The 23,151-nt window shown below is 31.8% G+C and overlaps 2 protein-coding genes across 3 annotated transcripts; one reads left to right on the forward strand and one right to left on the reverse strand.

Moving 5' to 3' along the window:
* Nucleotides 1-1,172: 1,172 nt before the first annotated feature.
* LOC113874315 (protein FAR1-RELATED SEQUENCE 5-like) lies at nt 1,173-1,694 on the forward strand. Its single transcript, XM_027512550.1, has one exon. The coding sequence runs from the start codon at nt 1,173-1,175 to the stop codon at nt 1,692-1,694; it is 522 nt and encodes a 173-aa protein (XP_027368351.1).
* A 7,589-nt stretch (nt 1,695-9,283) lies between these two features.
* LOC113847527 lies at nt 9,284-22,861 on the reverse strand. Of its 2 annotated transcripts, XM_027476692.1 has the most exons (16): nt 22,672-22,787; nt 22,358-22,510; nt 21,700-21,996; nt 21,445-21,542; nt 21,103-21,260; nt 20,752-20,836; nt 20,402-20,620; nt 19,409-19,468; nt 14,241-14,317; nt 13,207-13,538; nt 13,020-13,111; nt 12,804-12,933; nt 10,492-11,663; nt 10,114-10,406; nt 9,816-9,974; nt 9,284-9,714 (listed from the first exon to the last, which is right to left on the reverse strand). In XM_027476692.1, exons 5-16 carry the CDS (start codon nt 21,105-21,107, stop codon nt 9,576-9,578), a joined length of 2,763 nt encoding a protein of 920 aa, XP_027332493.1. In that variant the 5' UTR covers nt 21,108-21,260; nt 21,445-21,542; nt 21,700-21,996; nt 22,358-22,510; nt 22,672-22,787; the 3' UTR covers nt 9,284-9,575. The 2 variants fall into 2 exon arrangements, with proteins under 2 accessions (XP_027332493.1, XP_027332492.1); XM_027476691.1 differs by lacking the exon at nt 21,103-21,260 and having other exon boundaries at nt 22,672-22,861.
* Between the last annotated feature and the right edge of the window lie 290 nt (nt 22,862-23,151).

A 23,151-nucleotide genomic window follows, 5' to 3' on the forward strand; every position in this document is an offset into this window, starting at 1 on the left:
ACATTCATTCATATTACACGGCACAAATGCACACACCTATTCGCGTTGCATTTAACGTGTAATAATTTTATGCACACAACATTCAACGTAATCCACATTCACAAATCAAGAGCATAACAACTCAACCACAATCAAATTACCCTATCAAAACATACATATTCCGACCTCCTATCTCAATCACATGGTCACACATAGTAATTAAACGAAATCTAACAAAAATGAGATAGAGTAGAGTCCCTTCTTACCTCAAATAAAGACCCATACACCAATTCAACAAGGTAGGCACTCTCCCACACGAACTTGACTCTAAATACATGGAAAAATCCCATAAAAACCCAAGAAAACCTAGAAAATAGTGAGTGGGAATGAGAAATCATAAACCCTAACCATGTAAACTCACCTTCAAGCATTCCCTACACAAATTCAACCTTCAATCTAGCTCACGAACGACTTTGGAGGCAATTTAATTGGTGAAATAGGGTTTAGAAGTGAGAGAATTGAAGAAATCTCGACGGAAAAGTGAGAAATAACCCTTCCCTAAACCCTAACCCCTTTAAATCCTCTTCTGATCGCGACACTCTTGCTACAATAAGATACTCTCACTACAGCGAAGTCCCCTGACTGCAACGACACCCTTTCTCGCTACAGCGAAAATATCAGAGAAAACTGCACCCTGGTTTCTGCAGAATCTCGCTACAGTGAGATTGCACCAAAAGATGTACCCCAAACTATTGCTTTGTTGTTACAGCGACAAGGTGACAGTTTCATGCCTTTCTTCTAGGCCCTCTCGCTACAATGAGACATCTCTCGCTACAGCGAGAACATTTACACTAAAACACTTAGCCAAATTTCAGTATGATTCCAGCATACACATGTAATCTCATCACCCAATATATATATATATATATATATATATATAATAATTAATAATAACACATGAAAGTCTACGTAAACACTTATATTAATGATTAAACTATATTACAAAATTTGGGGCGTTACATCCAGCAAGCATTAACATCTTTTTCCCCACTACATATAATAACTTATTCATGTTAGGTGTGTTTTTCCATCTTCAACTAATTCTTTTATTATATTACAAAATGATTTGACAAAAAGTTATGTTATTTTAAAAACTATTGATTTACATTTTTGTTTAAGAAAATATGTTAACAATGTGTGACAGATGGAAGCCAGGTGTTGACTTAGAGTTTGAAAGTGTCGATGAAGCATGGGAGTTTTGGAGTGAATATGGTAGGAGGAAGGGTTTTGGCATTAGAAAGCAATACTTCAATAAGCGAAAAAATGGTGCTATCACAAGTTATAAATATGTTTGTTGTAAAGAAGGACTTTGGAAAGGAGATAAAAGAGATTCACAAGTTGTAAAACATAGAGCTGAGACTAGGACGAATTGTTATGCTCGAATTGGAGTGTCCTTGGGAAAGAACAAAAATTTTGTTATACATGAGTTTGTAGAAGAACATAATCACCCTTTACAAGTTTTAGAGATAACCCACATGTCAGTTTCACATCGTAAGATAACCCTGGTCCAAGCATTTGAGATTGGCATTACTGAGAGTTTCGATCTACAACAAAAGTCATCATATCAACTTGCTACAACACTTGTAGGCAATAAGGTGAATGTGGGTTACACTAGGTTGGATGCCAAAAATTACCTAAATGTAAGAAGACAATGAGTATGGAGAAGCTGGTTGTTTGATGCAATATTTTTAGCGACAATTATTAGACAACTAGTCATTCTTTCATGCATACCAAATGGATGAGGATGAGCAAATAACAAATGTCTTTTGGGTTGTCGCAAAGATGTGCTTAGATTACCAATGTTTTGGTGAAGTTGTTTCCTTGGACACAACATATTGCACCAACCGCGCAAATAGACCCCTTGGATTGTTCTCTAGTTTTAATTATTTTAGGGGTGCAGTAATCTTTGGTGCAACTTTGTTGTATGATGAGATGACTGAATCTTTTAAATGGTTGTTTGATACTTTCTTAGAAGTGCATAATTAGAAAAAGTTGTTAACAATATTTACTAACCAAGATAAAGCAATGGCTAAAGCTCTTGTCAAAGTGATGTCTGAGACACATCATGCTTTGTGCACGTGACACTTGGTGCAAAATGGAATCAAACACCTTGGTAATTTGATGAAAGGCAGAAGTCATTTTTTAAAAGATTTCAAAAGATGCATGTATAACATTGGCATAGTGAGTGAGTTTGAGCAAGCTTGGAGAAGTATTCTTGAGGAATACAATGTTTTTGAGAATAATTGGATGAAATCAATATATAGAATAAAGGAAAAATGGGCAGCGTGCTACATGAAGGAAGTATTCGCACTTGGGATGCGAAGTACCCAACTAAGTAAGAGTGTAAATTTTGATTTTAAGGCTTGTATGAAGCTTGGTGTAAACATTAAACAGTTCTTTGCATACTTTGAATGTGTGGTAGAGACAAGTATTACAATAAGCTAGTTTGTGAGCATGAGTCTCTCCATAAACTAGCAATGTTGAGATATGAGATGTCTCCCATCCTATTATAAATAGATAAAATTAACACACATACTATTTTCAACCTATTTCAACAAGAGTTTGCTTCATTTTTTGCATGCTACATATAAAAAAGGAATGAATCTCCCCATTTGTTTGAATATGTCATAACTATAGTTAACGATGGATAGAATCATTTGATCATACCTCAAATTCTACATGTTGCACTTGTAAAAAATTTGAAACATTTGGCATCCTTTGTTCCCATGCATTGAAGGTTTTTGAAGCAAATGATGTCAAGATTGTGCCTGAAAAATACATCATTAAGAGATGGACAAGAGAGGGTCATTTTGGAATTATACATAATATCAAAGGTATAGAGGATCAAAGAGATCTTACACTTGTTATCACAAAACGATACCAACAACTAACTTCTAAAATAATTTGACTCGCATATGAGGTATCTAGTTCAGAACAATACTCTCAATTGATGGATGAATGTGTAAACACTGTCTCATCAAATCACATAACTTTGATTAAAAGAGCAACATGGTGAAAGTCACAATGATGAGGTCTTTACATCAGTCATCAATGATGGTATACAACCAAAGAGTTTCAAGCACCGCCCAAGTATGAAGAGGAATAGATATAAACAATTCAAAAGTTGGGTTAAGCTACAAGGAAAAAGAAAAAAAATTGGTCCATTAAGAGGACAATCCCAAAGGCAAAATGTTGAGGTACATGTATTAATGCACCTATCAAAATTTAAAATTTGTCCATTATTATTTGTCTTTTGTGTAATAATTTGTTAATGCTTTTAGAAATATCAACCCACTCCTTCTGAACCATGTGATGTCCATTGTTTGGCACCTTCATCTTATCATTCTCCACACACTTTCAACAATACTCTCAGTTTTACTATATTATTAACGGTATATTCAGAAACATATAAATCCAAAAATTACCTAAATACCAAACTTATTTTTCTTACTAAGATTATTGATATTTTATCCAATTTTATTTCTTTTTGTAGGAACCTTTGGATGACATAACTTGTTTAATACTTGATCAACTTTAAGGAATTTTGTAACTTTTCTGTATTTTGTACAATGTTAATTATAATTATGTGTAATTGCTTTCATAAATGCAATTTCTAACATTATCGGATGAATATAATATATTGCATTTGCTTCTGTTAAGTTCTAATACATTTTTTTCCCAATTTATGCAATATTCGCTTAACATTCCTAATTTCGCTTAAGCTATCCTTATTCGCTTAAGCTATTATACTTTCACTTAAGATATTTTGTAATAGCTTAAACTATTCTCATTACGCTTAAGCGAATATCAACTTTAAAAACTAGTGCTCTTTATCCATATTTCGTTTAAGCTATTATAAATAGCTTAAGCTAATAAACCATTCGCTTAAACTATTCTTGATTAGTTTAAGCTATTTTTGGTGGCTTAAGCTATTTTGAACTCTGAAAATGAGTGCTCTATGTCCACTTGTCGCTTAAGCTATTATAAATAGCTTAAGCAATTTTGCAAAATTCGCTTAAGCCAGTTTGATTTGCTTAAGCGTGATGCATGTCTAAAAATTAAAACTCTTTGTTCATTTTTTACTTAAGCTATGGTTTGCTTAAGCCTTTTTTTTTCCTGCTTAAACTAATAGAGAATAGCAAAATTTGTCCAAGCCATTTATTTTTATGTAATTAAGCAAAAATCAGTTATATTCACTTAAGCGAATTGGATCTGCTTAAGCGAAAAATGGACTGGATGTCCAGTTCCCATGCAAATTGGAGACAATCCGAATCCTATAAAATTAGCCATCTTCTATAATAAGAAAACATTTTTATTATAAAACAGGATCTTTTTACACTAGTGTAAGTTTAACAACTCTTACACTTCACTAGCCGTTTGATGTAAGTTAAATGAAAAGTTTAAATCAAGTGTAAAAGTTTTTAAACTTACACCAGTATAAGATCTTTCTCCTTTTATTATTATTGTTATTTTTAAACTAGACACTAGGTTCAAACATAGTTTGACACTGCTCTTATAATTAATATATCAATATAGAGCATAGTCAATTCTGCTTATTAATCAAAGTAAAATTTCATTTTATGAGGAAGAAGTTCACGCTTAGGGACTAATTTTAATATGTCATTTTGGTATATACACAACAAAAAAAAAAAAAAAAGCACATTAACGAAAGTGTGCCGTTATGAATTTTGGTTTGTACTAATTAGTAAATCTTTTATATGGTTGTTTTGAATGGTATATTTGTTAAATTTGCTCCTTTTCTTGGATTACTCCTTTAATTACATTAAGTAAAATGATTTTTTTAAATTTTTAAATAAAATAAATATATATTATAATTTGTAATAGCAATACATAAATTATTCTATCATTCACTTATTATAAAAATTAAACACATAAATCTCTTCAAAATAAGTAAAAGTTACTTTCACATTTTTAGGATGAAATTACTAAAAGATATGAATTATTATGTGTAATATTTAGTTTTATATTTAAATTGATTAATTATGAATAATAAAATTAAAAAATAAAAGTTAACTTGAAAATAATCCAATAGGTTTTAATCATAAGCTCTTAAATATTACTTATCTAAATAAGTAACTTTTTTAAAAAATTAATAAAAAATTATAAGTTGATTTTCTATAGTTTATCAAACAAAATAAATAGTATTTTTTTAAATTTTTTTTACATGCTCCATATGAAATAAATCCAATTCAAAGTCTAGATTATTTCAAATTCAGCAAAATTTCAATTATAAATTATTTTAAATAATAACCCGTGCATTAAAATATTTATTAACTTGTGATTTTACTCCGCCTCACGGCTGGCCTGAGTCTTCAGGAGTTGCAATAAATAACTGCGTTTGATTAATTCATATTATAGAAGTAGTTATTCTTATTTATTGACTTTTTGAATACATGTAAATGAAGAATGCTTATTTTTTCAATAATTTTTTTAAAATGCACTCAATGACACATGTTAAAACTTTAAGACAACAAACAAGTTATCAAAAATTATAACATTCAATACTAATGCATTAAATTTTATAATATTTTATCACTTTTCATAAAATTATCATATATAAATTCTTATTATTGTTGGCCTGTGTATAATATCCGTACTCAAATTTTATGTGAAACTAACTCTGTTTGATGACCATAATAAACAAAGAAATGTTTGATGCCCATATAATTCTACCGTCATAAAATTTTAAGTGGACAGTTGATATATTGATGAATAAAAGGAAGATAAAATAATAAATAAAAAATATGCAACTTTGATCTTTAAGTTTAAATTTAAGTTCTTAAAAATAATAAATTTTCATTAAAAATTGAATTTATCACATTTTTATAACTTTAATATAATGAATATATATTTTTAAATAAAAATTTACTACTTTTTTAAATATTAAAAACTTACTGTTTTGTATCCTTAAACTTAACCCTGATACATAATGATATACAATACAATTGAATCGGATCAAATTTCTCTTATAAGATAATCCAATGCAAACTAAAAAAAATAATTAAACTTTATTCATTGTGGATGCTAATTTTTGAGTTTAAATTAGATTTAATATTTTTTAACTGGTCTGTTAGTGCTGTTAAAGCTCACCGCCTACAGTGGTCCGACTTGAATGACTCAAATATCCATTTTGTTTTTTCTATTCTTTACAAGTATCACATTTATACAAAAATATTTTTTTCAAGTAAAAATAGGTTCTAACTTCTATCATGTATATTTAGGGTGTGTTTGAAAACAAAACTCAATCAAGCAGTTATTTAATACATTTTTAATAATGATTTGTGTTATTTTTTATTTATAAAATTTATTAAAATAGCTTGAAATCAATTTATTTTGATAAATTATACTAAAAATTCTATTGAAATAAGATAAAAAAAGCTTATAAAATTATGTTATTTATAAAAAATTTTAAACAAATTTTTAATCTCTACTATTTTATCTCGTCTAAACAAAAACTTTTAGAAGAGGATATGAATTGAATTATTTGAGTTTTTAGTATTTTAAAATTTAACTTCTTGATGAATTATGGTAAGAGGAATTGCTAATAAGATACATTTTGAGACTTTTATACCATTGATGATCAGGTAAAATTTATTTGAGATTTATTAAATGTGTATTTAATAAATATTAAAAGTGTTTGAAAGAGTTTATAACAAAATTATTTGAGCTTACAAAAATAGATTGCAATTATTACAAGCTTCAGGCAATTTTTTTAAAAAAAATAGTTTATTTTAAATAGTTTCATGTTAAAATTTATAATATACTTAAATATGTTTCAGATCTCTGTATTGCGATATTTTGATTTTAGTATTTTAAAAAAATTCTTTTTAATTTTAGTCTCTGTTCTTAAATTCAATAATTTTGATTCCGCGTAACCGATGTGGTCCCAACACAAAAATATGATTACTGATAAGTAACAATCTTATAATTGGTCACATAGTCACCAATGCTTATAAGTATTGAATTTTGAAAATTTAAGGATCAAAATAAAAAGAATAATTTTTAAAGGACTAAAATTATAATTTCATAAAAATAGAGACCAAAAATATATTTTAAATAACTATAAAATAAGCTATCATTTAATAAAAATTATTAAATACATAATTGAATTTTGTATCCAAATACACGTTAAATTTTATGATAATCACATTTTTTTTTAAGAAAAAAACGTGTTTAAGTTATCACTCTTTTCGTGATTGTTTTCATAAAAGTGTTAAGATATCATTTAAAGCTATCAAATTATTTTTTAGTTAACTTTTTATTTTATTTTATCATTAAACGTAATTTCCTTTAAATATAAAATCAACACTTATAAATAATTTTATACTATAGAATATTTTTTTTCTTTTAAAAAGAATCCATATATATATATATATATATATATATATATATAATATTAGGTCTCAATCTAGAATGGATAATTGTTGAATTGAATTCTAAATTGACTATCCATTTAGTTAATTCAAAATTTCCTTTAGGGCATAAGCTTTATCCTATCATCAAGGAGATGAGAAATTGAGTTAAGTTTATTATAATAGTTAGCTTATATCACGTGGAGAAATCATCTATTGTGCATATTTTTAAGTTAATTAGGCTCATTAAGTGCCTAAAAATAACCTATTTTTAGAATCTCTCCCTCCTAGCTTAGTTTTTGTGAAGAGACGGTGAGTTTGGGATTTATTTTTTAGAATGATTAGTTAAATTTTTTTTCTTGTTGCTTTTGATCTTTTTTAGGGTTAAATGATAATAAATAAAAATAATATTAAAATATTTTTTACTTAACCTATCAAAAATACTTTATTTATATAATTAAATATAAAAAATTTGATTATATATAATTAATTACTAGAGTAATATATTTTTCACAATTAATCTAAAAACATTAAATAATATGAATTCCACTTATTATTTAATAAAATTTACATAAAATTTATCCAATAAAAATAATTATTTAAAAAATATATATTGCTAATTTGTAAAATCTTTTTCTTTGATTTGATCAAACCAATATTTACATATATGTGTTAATTTTTTTAGTTTTAAACAATTAAATACTTCTTATTCAAACAAAGCTAAAAATTCATTATGCTTAATGTTATAATAAGTATAGACTTTTTACTATATCTCCATACTAGTAAGATATTATTTGCTCCTCATATTAATAGAGATATCTACCATATTTATACCATACTTATATGTTTTTGATCCTCTACAATTCTAGTAAATGTTGGACTTTGTTCATACATCCCAACAATCTCTCCTTCAAACGAAGTCCTCTAATACTAAAGTCTATCATAGAGGAGCTCTAGCCCTCTTCTGGCCCTCGAGGTACCCTCACTCCAGTTGACCCTATTCGAGAGATCACATGGTGAGCTATGATACGCAGAGCTTGTTAGTTGTGTATGAACTTTACGTATATCTTTATACTAGTATGATGTTATCTACTTTGAATCAAAGTTCTCATGGTTTTATTTTTAGATATCCACCAAAAAGCCTCATACAAATAGAGATATCTATCATACTTATATGCTCTTGATCCTCCTTAATTTTAATAAATGTGAGACTTTGTTTGTACATCCCAACACTTAACTAGTTTTTAATGAAAGAAACATGACAAGTTTTAACAATTGGTTGAATAAATTTAGGTTTAAGTTTTAATTGAGTGAATTCGTGACATTTTATTGTTGAACCCTCTATCTACCTCATTCAAAATTCTTTCATGTCAAATTTAAAATGATAAAATCATGTTAAAATTTTCTGACATGAAAAAAAGTCATGATGGAAAAATTTTATTTTGTTTCATCTCTTTCCTAATAAAGACAAAATAAGTAAATATTTTTGGGTCAAATTTTATTACAATAAAAAATATCGTGTTCATTTTATTTTTCTTGATAGATATTCAATAAGTAACATATATTTAATATTCTCTATTTTTCTTTGAAATTTAAATTTTTACATAGAAATTAAAAAATGATTGATATTCTTATTTCATAAAAATTTCTCATTAAATTTTTTATTATACTCATCAGCTACTTTATTAACATATGTTAGTGAGAAAAATGGGTATTTTAGAAAAGAAAAACACATTCAACCAAACACATTTATTATTAACTGTAAAATTATTCATTAATTTTATAAAACGACAATAAAAAATAACAAAATAATATACTAAATGTAAAAGAAAAAAACAGAAAAAAATATTTATGAACAGATAAATAAATAACAAAACATGAATATAAATCTCATTTAATGAAGCAAAAAGCTGTAAGATTGAAATTTTGGTGCATTGATACAATCACTAAAATTCTAGTTCAAAATAAATAATTTCAACAATAATATTAATCAATTTGACAATTACTACCTCTTGTGCAAATCCTATTGCTGCTCTAGTTTAGTTTGCAATTTCACCCAATGGTCGTAGTCATAACCTTGGCCTCCTCGTCCTATGCAATCATCAACGCTTTTATTTCATAGAATGAATGGCTCTGTTAATAAATCTACGCTCTAAAGGTTAATCATGTACAATTGCTTTCCATGTTAGCAGGATATTGTGATGAAATCTTTCTGTACAAATCGCCCTCACACACCAATGATATATCTTCAGGAGACAACTTCATCCTACATCTGCTCAAATAATGTTGAGAACCCCGCATCCTGCAATAAAACATGCGATTGAGGAGCTACATAAGGATTTGTGGATAACTTTTCCAATCAATCAAAAGGATGAAAACTGAATTTGCTTCACAAACATGTACCTTAGTTTTCTTGTCTTTGCAACGCCTTGTGAAATGCGGAAACCTTCTGAAATTGAAATTTGGCGTAGTGAAGACACATATTCATTGAGTGCAAGACCTTTTAGTGTCAATGACGATCTTGCAGGAACAATAGACCCAATTACGTTGACCAATGATGTTCTGTTTTCATTGTATTGCATGCAACCAATGTAAGATAGACATTAAGCAAATACGGAAAAAATATTCTAAGAAAAAAAGTTCTGGTCAGGTGTGGAATTGTGAGCACTAAACATTAAAATTGAAAACCATGGCCAAATACCTCTTATCATTTGCTGGGTTGTTGACCTCTAATTGCTTTTTAGTGTAGATACTCGTGTATTTTGTGTCGTCCTGTCTAGATAATTTTCCCAGTGCCATAACATTAGTAGTGCAATCCAACATCTCTGAAGTTAGATCTACCTTGTTATTAAAACCCAACCTAGATCCCACATCTGATATATGTTTGGCATAAAAACAAAAACCATGTGCAGCAACAGTAGACATCATCATTTGCTCATCATACCAGTTAAATGTGGCTTCATCAGAAAGGGACAATGGAGGCTCCAAAATACCCTGCACGTTCATTATTATCATAGAGGAGGTAATGAGGTATTGATAAAATACCAATGAAGAAAAACAATTTTTTTAGGGCACTTACACATTGTTTTTGTTGGTGATTACTAAACAGCAAATCAGCTTCTGAAATTAGATTGGTCAGCCCACTAGTAAGTTTAACAACTTGAATAACACCCAACTTTTCTAAGTTGGCATGCTGTCTAAAATTTGTTCGACAAACTCGAAGTTTCCTCCATAAATTTTGTACCATATCTGTCTCCATAGAAGGACTAGACTCAACAAACTTTGACTTCAATGTCATATCAACATGACTGCACTCATCCATCCCATTATACACAGTTTTGGTTTGTGTGCTCTCATCTCTGAAATCTTGTACAGCTGCTTTTGGAGAAGATTCTGGAAATTCAGCATTCACCAATGAATCAGAATTTTGTGGCAATTTGGCTAAGCAATGACAATCACTGTGAGTGAATGGTGTCAGCTCATTGTTCAAAGAAACTTCTACCGGATACGCAAGATGACCAGAAGACACTGATCCCGACATTGTCTTTATTCCATTTTGATTTGCAGTCTCAGGAGGGAATATTGATCCTGTAAAGCAGGATAGGTCCAACGATTTCTGTGATTCATTTAAGCAGACATCATGCACAGTTTCTAAATATTTGCATTGCTCCTCTGAACCATCCAAACCAGAACCAACGAGTTTGCAAAATGATGTACTTATGTAGCTTTGATTCAATTGTAGCTTACAGGGAGATTCACTGTTGCTTTCAACGGAATGTCTCTTCTTGTAAGATTCATCATGAACGTCTGGACAAAGTCCATTATTTGGATCCTTTTCACCAGAATCAGAGGACCTCAGCATAAGTTCCTTTTGACCCTTTTTCAAAGAGGATGTTACTGGGGATCTAGAACAATTAGAAAGCTCAGAAATAGCATTATATTCACTTTCAAACTCACTGCAGTCTGTAAGAGATGTATTCCTCTTTATCCTCTCTGCCTTGGCCTCTAAATAATCAGTCCTCATACATTTCACATCAAAATCATTTTGCCTTTCATTTATGTCAAGCTCTTTATTAACTAAACCCTGCAAGCATGAGTTTTCTTCCATTATGGTTATTGACTTGGCAACTTCCTTCTCAATTAGTTTGGATAGTTCTGAGGGATAATTCCAGGGTAGGATCTTTGGTGTAATTTGATGACAAGCCTCAAGATCAAAGGGAAGTGAGCCATACACCATCTGCACTTTCCTGTCTGGAACAGTAAAGAAAGAACATAAGTTTCTGCAAGCTATTCCAATGGTAATAAGTTAAACAGGAATTGTAACTTGTAATATTTGCCAATATGAATTAGCTAAGCATGTTTATTAGCAAAAAAAGAAAAAAAGATTTGAGTTGTTCGTTTCGGGAAGTGTCTTGGGAAGAAAAATCTTTCCACCACAATGAATAGAGGAAACAATAAATACATTCAGCAAAAGACTCGAGGGAAACAGTCACACACACAAGGCTCCCACCTTGTGGGTCTGGGCAGGCTAGACGTACATAACTTCATCCATGCAAGTGGAGAGGCTATTTCTTGGATTTGAATCCATGACATCCCGGTCACAAGGCAACAACCTAACTGTAGCACCAAGGATCACACTCCAAGAAGATTTACTAATGTAGAAAATACTGACATATAATAGTGTATTATGCACTACAAGAAAACTGGTGAGGGAACATATTGATCCTAATAAATCTCATGGAAGGGATTTGTCCACTATTTTGTGAAAAATCAAACCTTACTTAAACTTAGAAACCTGTGGTATTAAGTCATTTCCAATTTTGACTTTTAATGCATAATCTTCATCTTTGTTTCTTGTTAAAATTGCAATGCATATACTCTGTTATACTTTGACTTAAGTGAAAACCCTTACTCTGCCTATGGTCTCATAATAGATCCCAAGCTAAGGTAAAGAAGGGTTGTGTTACGTTTTTGATAGTCAATGTAAACTTGTTGAAACCTATACATGGATGGCTCACGTGAGGACACATACTGATCTTAATAAATCTCAAGGAAGACAATTCCTATATACAAAGAAATAATTTGTTCCAAGAGAATGAATGAATAAATAAATAACAGTTCAACTGATATTGGTATTTCCTTGTCCAATAACTCCCATTACAAAATGGTTCGACCCCCTCCCCCCCTTGTAAATCCTTTCCCATAATCAATCCATAAATAATATAATGAGATGTTTTCTTTGCTATGTACGTGCTACAAGCTATTTCTAAAACGAATTTTAAAAAGTAGGCGTTAATTGTATGAGAACAATCCAAGAACAGAGTAATTAACTGAAATTTAAACAGCTGTGGTTTTCTTATGAGCATAAACATGTCATGCAATAAATGTAACCTTTTCTATATTTTTTACTCTGGAACCAGAACTGAAGTTGCATGATGGTTTTACGAATATCTCCATCACAAGACTCTATAAATTTCTCCAGTAAAAGAGGATCAATGTTGACTTCTTCTGTGACACAAACCTGCAGTTCATCCACAGAAGACATAAATTTCTTTTTCAGTTTTTCCTTCTTTTGAGGGATTGGATCGGAAATCCTAAAGCACATACCATGTACAAATGGCATAATAACTCATCTGGTGAAGGCAATGTGAAAGAAACATGTAGTCTAGCAAACTTATCTGGCAGTCCAGGCTTCTTACCTAATTTACAAAAAATGATCTTGTCATAAATATGAACACATTGATAAAAGCTATATGTTGATTGTTGAGCAATGAAGAATTAACAGTCATCTCACTATTGCTGGTCAATATAATTGGCCCTTGTGCTGCCTTAGCAATGTGTTGTATGGCAGCAATACAACCACGATCTTCAGGAAAAAGGATGTCCACATCCTCAACTAGAATTAAAGTTTGGATACTATTATCTCCTATATATACAATTTTTTGGTCATGTAACCTCGGAGAAGTTCCAGCAGGACTATGGGTTTCATCATTGGATATGGTAATCAGTTCAATCACCCCATCATCATTCATCTCCTTAGCTGCTTTACCATTAGGCAAAGCTGGAGCTGAGGGCAATTTTGTAATTTTTTTATGTGAACTAGCAGTGTGATCCTGATCCATTAACCTGAAAGAGAAGCAGCATATAAAATGTATTATCACAGAACAGTTTGACAGAAAGGGTTCTTACAGTGATTAACTTGATTCCGTTAAATAACATTGAAAAGCAAAACCATGTAATGAAGAAGCTCAATTTTAAATTCCTTGCTCTTTTGTTTTTCCCCTTAGACGCACTAATTTTGCTTTTCTATTTCACTGAAAATGAATAAAAGAACCCGTCCAGCCCACATGAAAAGGTTATGGCTTAAGGCTTCTAGGGATTCCAACAACACTTCTTAATGGTTAGCTCATGCTTTCTAGGTTTTACAATCCTGAAAATATAAATTTTTCTCTCTTTAATTGGATAATCACCCTACTAGAGCTTGAAAATATCAAACTACTAATGTAAAGAAAACATAGAAGTATGCGATTTTGCAATAACTAACCGTGTTTTACTTTATTCAGCATATAGTATTGTTTCTTCAATAATCTATGGCATCTCTTCAAGGGCATCAATATTCTCATGTTCAATTTCAATGAAACACTGATTACCCATGAAAGAAGAAATACTCTTCCTCAAACAAAATAATAAGTCATTTAAGCCAAAATAATTTTTAGGAAAGTGAAAGCACGTGTACAAGTTATAGTATGGTCAGATAAAATTACTCAGGAACAGATGATTTCAATCAAAATAGTTCTTAGCAAGCGTTGGCAGGACAAATTAATAAACCTGAACCCATGTGATTCAAGAGCATCTCCAAAATTCTGCTTGACAGTAGCCCCATTTCGACGGTCTGATGTATTGAGCTGTTGACACAATATGAATGGTAAATCTTGTTAGTTTTGGCCAGATTCATATACAAAATTCCGGATACATAAACACAAAGAAAGGAGTTGATTTAATTTTAAACAACTAGAAGATATTAAAAAACAGTTGCTCATAGGGGCGTGGAGGATATATGCCAGATATGTCTCTCAAATACTTCCCATAGGAGACTAGGCCAGTATAAAAGCAACACTAGTAATTGTTTCCAACACTACTATTATGATGCTTTCAGGAAAAGAGACTTATGGGTTGTAAAGAAAGTAGATGAAGGCTTCATATGCCTTTGGTTATGAGCCCTCCAATTTGTGAGAGGAATCAGTGGTGTTAGGTGTAGTCATGGGAGATGCACATTGGCGTACGGAAAAATGCTTAACTTTGGCGGTGACTGAATTATAATGCATCTGGTCACATGGGCAATGCTGAAAATCATCATAATTCCCAAAAAGAGAGTGAAAAATTTCAGAATTCTGAAGGGAAAGATATAAATGCTGAAGCATTTACTACAGTTGTGAAGTGTATAGAAAAAGATGATGAATCACCCAAATCACTTGCATTTCTCTAACACATTCTGCTTCAAATTTAATGGATACAATTTCTGAAGAGATACTTGAAAATAAGAGACTGAATATTATTTTTTGTGTATTGAATTTGACCCAAAGGTCTGTATTTATTTAAGTGTACAAGGATCTATAAATGGAATCCTGATATTACGATCCTAATTACCGTATTTATGCAATCCCAATATTATATTTACAAAATAAACATTCCTAGTTACCAAATTTACATATCAATAAAACAAAAGATAATTTTGCACCAAATCAAGAAATATTCTCTTAACACTCCCCCTCAAGCGCTGGTGAACAGAACTTGTGAATAAGAGTTTTGAATTGCTTTATAAGTAGACCCTTATTCAAAATATCCACCAACTGTTCTCTAGAAGGAACATATGTTGTTTCTATGAGGCCACTCTCCAGCTTTTCTTTTATGAAGTTCCAATTTATTTCAATATGCTTTGTTCTATCATGTTGGACTGAATTATGAACAATATTGATTGCTGATTTATTATCACACAAGTGTCTAACATGAGTTTCATAGGGTACTTTGAGGTCATCAAGGAAAATTTCATCCATAGTAACTCACATATCCCTTGAAACAAGCTCAGGGAGGGCAAATGACATTGTCTATAAAAGTACTATCGTGAATGGAGTTCAGGAAGGCAGCGTATGAGCTTCCTGTGGTGGTAGTTGTCGTGGTGAGTGGAGGCACATGGTGAGTTTTCGACGACACTACTTTAGGGTGTTGGATTATTTTAATAATTTATATAGTGGTTTATGTAACTTATAGCATGATTCTAATTAAAGATTTAATGTGATGGTTGTTAAATATAAAATATAAAATCGTTAGGGGTATAATTGTAAACACAATTCTAAAGAAACCCTCCCCTCTCCCTTAAAAAAAATAAAAAAGTAGTTGCCAAAATATGGATTACAGTCTCTCTTTCTTTTCCACAGTCTTACGGTAATAAAAAATGAACATTTCCTCTCAACCATTAGAAGAAAGCTAAAGGAGAAAGGAAGAATTGGATTATTTTAGGGTGTTGGATTATTTTAATAATCTATATAATGACTTATGTAACTTATAACATAACTCTAATTAAAGATTTAATGTGATGATTGTTAAATATAAAATATAGAATCATTAGGGTATAATTGTAAACACAATTATAAGGAAACTCTCACTTCTCTTTAAAAAATAAAAATAAAAAAGTGGTTCCAAACTATGGATTATACTCTCTCTCTCTTTTCCACAGTCTTATGGTAATCAGAAAGGAACATTTTTTCTCAACCATCAAAGGAAAGCTAAAGGAAAAAGGAAGAATTGAAAAAAATACCAAGAGCTCAAGAATATCAAAGGGAGATCACATTAAAGTATAATGGATTCAGGTTAGTACTCTCTAAACCTGATTGTGAAAAAACTTGTATGTTATGGAATAACTTGTATGTTGTGTGAAAACCATGGAATTCAAGATCAATAGAAAAAATAATTCCATAATAGTGAAATCAAAGATAAAATTTACATCATGGAATAAATCTAATACAAGATATGGCCAATCTCAATGCTCCGATTTCAATGGTAATGTTTTTGGTCTGATCAGAGCAATCTCTATTAGTTGATAGTGATGGACGACAATGTATAGTGTTGACAATCTCTGTATTTCTGTTATTATGTAGTTACCACTTTTTCTTTGCATATAGAAATCTGATTTATCATATAAATAAGGTAATTAGGATCAACTGTAATTACTAAGTCAATCCCTATAATGAAGGGGTTAAGTTTGTACTTGCTGAATGACATTAGAGCATTCAAATTTATCCTAAATTAATTGTGCTTCTATCTCAAGTTGGTATCAAAGCTCATATTCCGTGGGCTTGATAAAACAAAATGCAGAGTCTAAAGAACCGTCAATCCTAGTTGTCTCGACGTCCAGCCACCATTTGGCCTGAGTCTTCGGCACTAGCCCCAAAAGTCTCTGATCAGCTGTTCCACCAGTCGCTGCCACCTATTGGTAGCCCACGCACCGTCCTACGCTATACCGTTTGTCTCACTGCTGGTGCCATTCACCTCGTTGGCACACCCTTTGTCTCTTTTGGGTGTCATTTTCTAGGTTGCTGAACTTATTTTAGTCTCTTTCGTATCTCACCTTGTTCAATAGTTATGGCTTTAGATCCAACAGAGTCAACCACTAACTCTAATAGCACCCTTAAGCAAAAACCTTGTATCCTTTGTTTTCTTTGGAAATCCATCAATAACTTGAGAGAAACTTAATGGAAAAAATTATATGGATTGACAAGTTGTAGTGAAAATATGGTTTTCGGGTCAAGATCTCTCTGATCATTTGACTATGAAGACAAATGACATTAATCCTACTGAACGAGATCAGTGGAAGAAGGCTAATTATTAGTTGGTTTCACTTCTACGGCAGTCAATTGATATGAAACTATTAGTCTATTTTCGTAATATAAGACATGTCACAATGTATGGAAGAAAGCTCGTAGTGTTTATTCGGATGATGTTAAGCGTCTCTATGATGTTGTACATAATTTGGCTGCAGTTAAAATGACTGATAACGACCCCCATCATATTTGAATAGAGCACAATCCACCATTGATGAAGTTACGTTAGTCTTGATAGGTGAGGACCTTCATAAAGTCTTAGACAAGATTGATAACATGTGCATGGTGTTCATTCTTCATGGCCTTCACAAAGATTTTGAATCTATTCGAAACCACATTTTGACAAATTTCAGTGTACCTACAACATAAAACCTCATTGATTGTCTATTGCATGTCCCATCTCCAGAAACTATATCAGGAAATGTTTCTCAACCAGGTTTAGAGTCTTTTGCATTCCTTTATAATATGACAAGCCGTGGAGGTTGAAGTTGTGGTCGAGGAGGTTGTGGTTATAGTAATCATCCACAATGCTCTTATTGTAAGCATATGACCCACACCCAAGATAATTGTTATTCCTTGATTGAATTTCCTGAGAATCAGCCTATGTGACATACTCTCAGTCTTCCGCTTTGGAAAAGAAAACTAAACTTGGTGGAGACAATCATAATATTTTGTTAGATATGGAGTATAAGGAGTACCTACAGCTGAGGCAGCAACACAACAATCTTCCCTTGCCATAGTGATTGATAACTCTACAATTTGCTTTTCTCTTTAATCGTCTGTTGGATCTTGGATATTAGATTTTGGTGCTTCTGACCACAATGCTGGTAATCGTTCTCTCTTCTCAAATTTGTCACAACTTAAAACAGCACACCACTTTACCCTTGCTGATGGTTCAAAAGCTAATGCCATTGGCATTGGACAAACTACCCTTCTTCTTGATTTATCCTTAAATTTTGTTCTTCTTATACCTATTTGTCGTCCTTTTGCTGAAGCCAAATATCGAGCAATGATCACTATCATATGCGAACTTATATGACTAAAGAAGCTTATTTTTGAGTTAAAGTCTTGTGAGATCGGATCTATGAGGTTTATTTGTGATAACCAAACAGCCTTACACATTGCCTCTAACCCTATCTTTCATGAGCAGACCAAACATATAGAGACCAATTGGCTGACATGCTTACTAAGTCACTTCAAGGTCTAAGAATAACATACATTTGTGACAAACTTGATGCATATAATATATATGCACCAGCTTGCGGGGGAGGGTTGAGAATCTTTGTATTTCAGTTATTAATGTAGTTACCATTCTTTCCTTGTATATAGAAATCTAATTTATCATGTAAATAAGGTAATTAAGATCAATTGTAATTACTCAATCAATCCCTATAATCAAGGGATTCAGTTTGTACAAAATGCAATTATAAATTCAATGACTGCTGAATGACATTAGAGTAGTCAGATTTACTCTAAATTAGTTTTGTGCTTTTGTCTCAAAGTTGTAGGAACTGAAAAAAAAAAAATTGGCACGATTAAGATTCCAAGCATTGAGTTGTTGCACTCGAGGCAACCTAGGGTTCAAGTTAATGAAGACGGCTATAGGGTTTATGCGCATAGAAGCAGAGCTCCCGACCTCAAGAGCTGTAATACCAACGTGAAAATAAGAGTCTAAATATTATCTTTTATGTGTATTGCATTTGACCAACAGATCTTAATTTAAATAAGTGTACAAGGATCTATAAATCCTATCCTGATATTATAATCCTAATTATCATATTTATGCAACTCCAATATTATGTTCCTAGTTACTATATTTACCGAAAAAAAAAACACAAGATAAATGATGCTTTTACAATAATACAACAATCTGTAAACTGTCATTACTCATATTGGGCATGAAATGAAATAGAATGCATAAATCGAAAGTTCAGAATAGAAGGCATGTTATACATCAGAATAAAACCCAATCTGGCTGATAAATTTCAATGCTTGATAATTAGCAATCATTCTGAAAAATTGAAGGTAGCTATTTGCAGGGTGCATGGGATTAATGAATATCTTCATTACAAATGGATCAGTTGAAAGCATAAATATCCAAAATATAAATAGTGATACCTCTAAAACTTCAAACCCTTGCTCTCGGGCACATGCATACACAGCTGCAGACTTGCCACTCTGCGGTATGACAGACTAGTGCTTTAGCAACCAATATGAAATAACGAATGAACAAGTGATTATATAGAAAAGTATTGAATCTGCAAACACAAATAGTGATGATTTTCTACAACTATGTTGGACTTGCCCACATCAGGAAACTTTAACAAGGGACAAATGGGACATTTTAGATTTTATACACATGCCTTCAATCAAAATACCAAGAAAAAAATGACAACCATTCCTTACTACCTAAATGATAATCAGATTAAGAATCACACAATTTTTCTTGATAATTATAATGCATAATTGAACAGAGGTGCAACGATGTTATACTTATCCAAGCTAAGAAAATTTTGGAAGGAACAAACAGGAAAGTTTAGATTATATACACATTCAAAGCACCAACAAAAAAAAGATTATCATTCCTTAATACTATCATTAGAAGCCCCATTAAAGTCCTTAACTTTTCTGAATATTTTATGATCAAATACACAACAGACTACTTGAAAAGTAAAATAAAAAAACTAGGACTCTATTAATTTTTCAAAAACAAAAATAAATAAAATACAAACAGAGGTTATAAAGAGTCATTAATAACCTAAATGCTGTTGGTAACTGGTAAGGAGAAATAGTACATAAATAAACATAGCTTTGTTACGTAGGATTCAATATGCCATAAAAAAATTCAGGTGCATGGTCATAAGTGCTTCCAAAATATTAAATTCAGTTGTGAAATGGTTTTATAATTGGGTCGTTGATACCCAAACTCTAGCAGTAACCAGGCATTCATTGTCATCCGGTCTCTGGTTAGTTAACAATAAATGTCATTTTTATTCTCCATATCAACTTGGATTTTCACCCATTAAATTATATTTTCATTAATCAAATAGCACAGGATTATGTATCCATTGGGTATATGCCACAGTTTTGACTAAATATATTTCCACACACCCCAACAGGTCCCGTAAGCAAAAGAACGTTCTGTAGGGAATCCTTATCGTCAATATATTTCGGAGCATAGTCACCATCAGAGCAGTTATAATCATCTTCATCATCTTTCATATCACTCATATCCCTGTCAGAGGATTCCCTTCTGCATTGATAACGCTTTTCATGCCAAAGATGTAACCATTCACCCAAGATATTCAGAGCTTCATCATTACCACACACCTAGAAGTCATGAAACAAGAAAAGCATGATTCAGGAAGTAAAAAACATTAAGAATTAAAATATGCAACTCTATTTATACATATACCATATATGTGTATGTTATTAAAATATATGAACCAGAAATGTCTGACCTCAAAGGCCTTTGTTGGCTTGTACTTGTGTATCCATAAGCTGCTCTCAGCCTTATCTTCACGACTATGGTAATAAGATTTCATACTGCAATGCCGGGTACAAGGGAAAACCTCACTAGCAGGAAATAAACTTACTAGCTAAGCTTAATGAATAAGTGACAGACAATTGATGTTGCAGCTGTCCTGGATGCAGCAAACTCCATCAGAAGCAAAGGGGATGGAAATACAACCATTTTTATTTAAAAGATCAATAAATTCCACTGCTAAACTGCTGAGAGAAACTGAGTATAACAGACCACAAGAGAGATAATTTGGAAAGAAGGCACCAGAAATTTGCTGAAATTAGTATACCACATTTATCAAGATGTAGACACCACAAAATGATCTCACAACCACCTTACTTTCAGCCAAAAAAACCCCCAAATAAACCAATTAATTAGGATATATCTTTCCAAGACATATGGGTCTCACAACTGAGCCAAAGTCCAAATCCAAACAACAGTTAGGTCCTACAATGTTAGGGAAGAAAAGTGAACAAAGGCAGTGCAACATAATCAGAAGGTAATGAGCAGCATCTGCAATAACGGGAATGTGCATGACATATATAAAATCAATATAAAAAACTTAACTGACTATAAGATATACAAATATTATTGCTGTTAAGATATTTGGTGTGGTCATGTATTTGTTTACCTTTCTTGAAGAAATTTACTCGATGGCTCAGTATCTGACTTCCTGAAAATGCCCCTATGCCCTGAAAAAGTACTGACTTCATTCACCTCCAAGTCCTCCTGACAATAAATTTTTTGCAACAGTCATAAATCATTGACATGGAGGTGAGAGTATCCCCCCCCCCCCCCCCCCCCCCGCAAACTAGCTTCCACAGCTCCACTTATTACCTGAAAGCTATACAAAGTCCTTAAGGAGATAATACAATAAATTATATACCACTTTGGAATCTTCTGGCTTTGAAGGACATATTGTTTGCTGATTAGCTAGCACATTTGAGTTTGCTAGTGATATTTTCAGCATATTATCTGGTTGTACAGAAAGTTGATCTGAGCAAGAGAAGGCATTTGGAAAAATTGAAGATGAGGATTTTGAAGCACTAAGAAAATGATCGAAATTTAGGGATTCAATAGAATCCTCAAAAGCAGACAAATTTGAACTTTCTGGACCAAAATCCACTTGGGCGGTCTTCCCCAAAAATGTCCAGTCACTCCAATCGAGAGGTGTAGGATCATCCTGCATAGACAAATTTTATGCCTTATTGAAACAAGAAGAAATTGGAGAATTTAATATTGACCAACTTCGATAGTTTTCTCCAACAAAAGAAGATATTGATTGAAGATATTGATTGCGATGAAGCGAAGAAGTTAAAACCAAAAAAGAGGATAAGGAATCTTCCTAGGGGAAATAAGCAAAATAGAAAACTATCATGAACAAAAAGAAAATCAATGAAACAAAGCTTCCCAATCCCTCAACATATTTATCAGTGAAATCCCATCAAAAAGGCCTTGTGCTTTACACCTAATCAATAAAAAATCAGGCTAACTTTGATTATATTAGAGGCAACAACATCAAATCACAGGCACAACTACCATACCTGAACATTTTCAAATACATGAATTGGAACATAGAGAAATTTTCCGCCGTTTCTCTGAGCCATGGATAAATCATGTTTTGAATCATTTTTTCCGCGCTTCCATAATGAAAAAAATGGATGTATTTTCTGTCCTGCACACATGCTTGAATTTTCCTGATTCAAAACAGGACCAAAAGCACATAAAAACATCACAGTTAAGAAGCAAGGAAACCAAAGTTGCAGACTCAAATCTGTCATGCAAACAGTGAATTACTCTAATCCACTCAATGCATGCAGAATCAAACAACTAATAAGAGCATTAACAACAACACCACCTTAGAAGCTCTTTTGCATGGAGTGAGTATTTCGGTGGACTTTCTCTTTCTGTTGACCCCTGCTTCTCGGCGCTTCGGCGTGCCAAGATCACAGGGTTCCTTCATCGCGTAGAATTAAATTGAATGAATTTGGTTGATTGAATAAATAGGGATTTTTGAATTGGGAGTGATGACCAATTAAAGTGAATGTAACAGAAAACAGACTTGTCAGTTCAGTCCCGTTAAATAATACTAGGAAAGAGTGTCCACACTTTAGATTCTTTTTCTAAAAATTCAATTGAGCCTAATTTTACTTTTTGTAGTATTAAATGTTTTTAATATTTCACCCCTTTAAAGAAAGTGAATAATTGAATTTTATCGTCTTAAAACATGATGCATGAAAAGAAAGTATAAAGAGAGACAATGTTTCCCCGGTGGAAATATAACTTGTTTTTAATCTTAATAATGTAATTTTGTAATTATTTACTGAAATAATATTAT

The sequence above is a fragment of the Abrus precatorius genome, unplaced genomic scaffold, assembly GCF_003935025.1.
Source record: "Abrus precatorius isolate BTA unplaced genomic scaffold, Abrus_2018 Scaffold8, whole genome shotgun sequence".
Lineage (NCBI taxonomy): Eukaryota > Viridiplantae > Streptophyta > Magnoliopsida > Fabales > Fabaceae > Abrus > Abrus precatorius.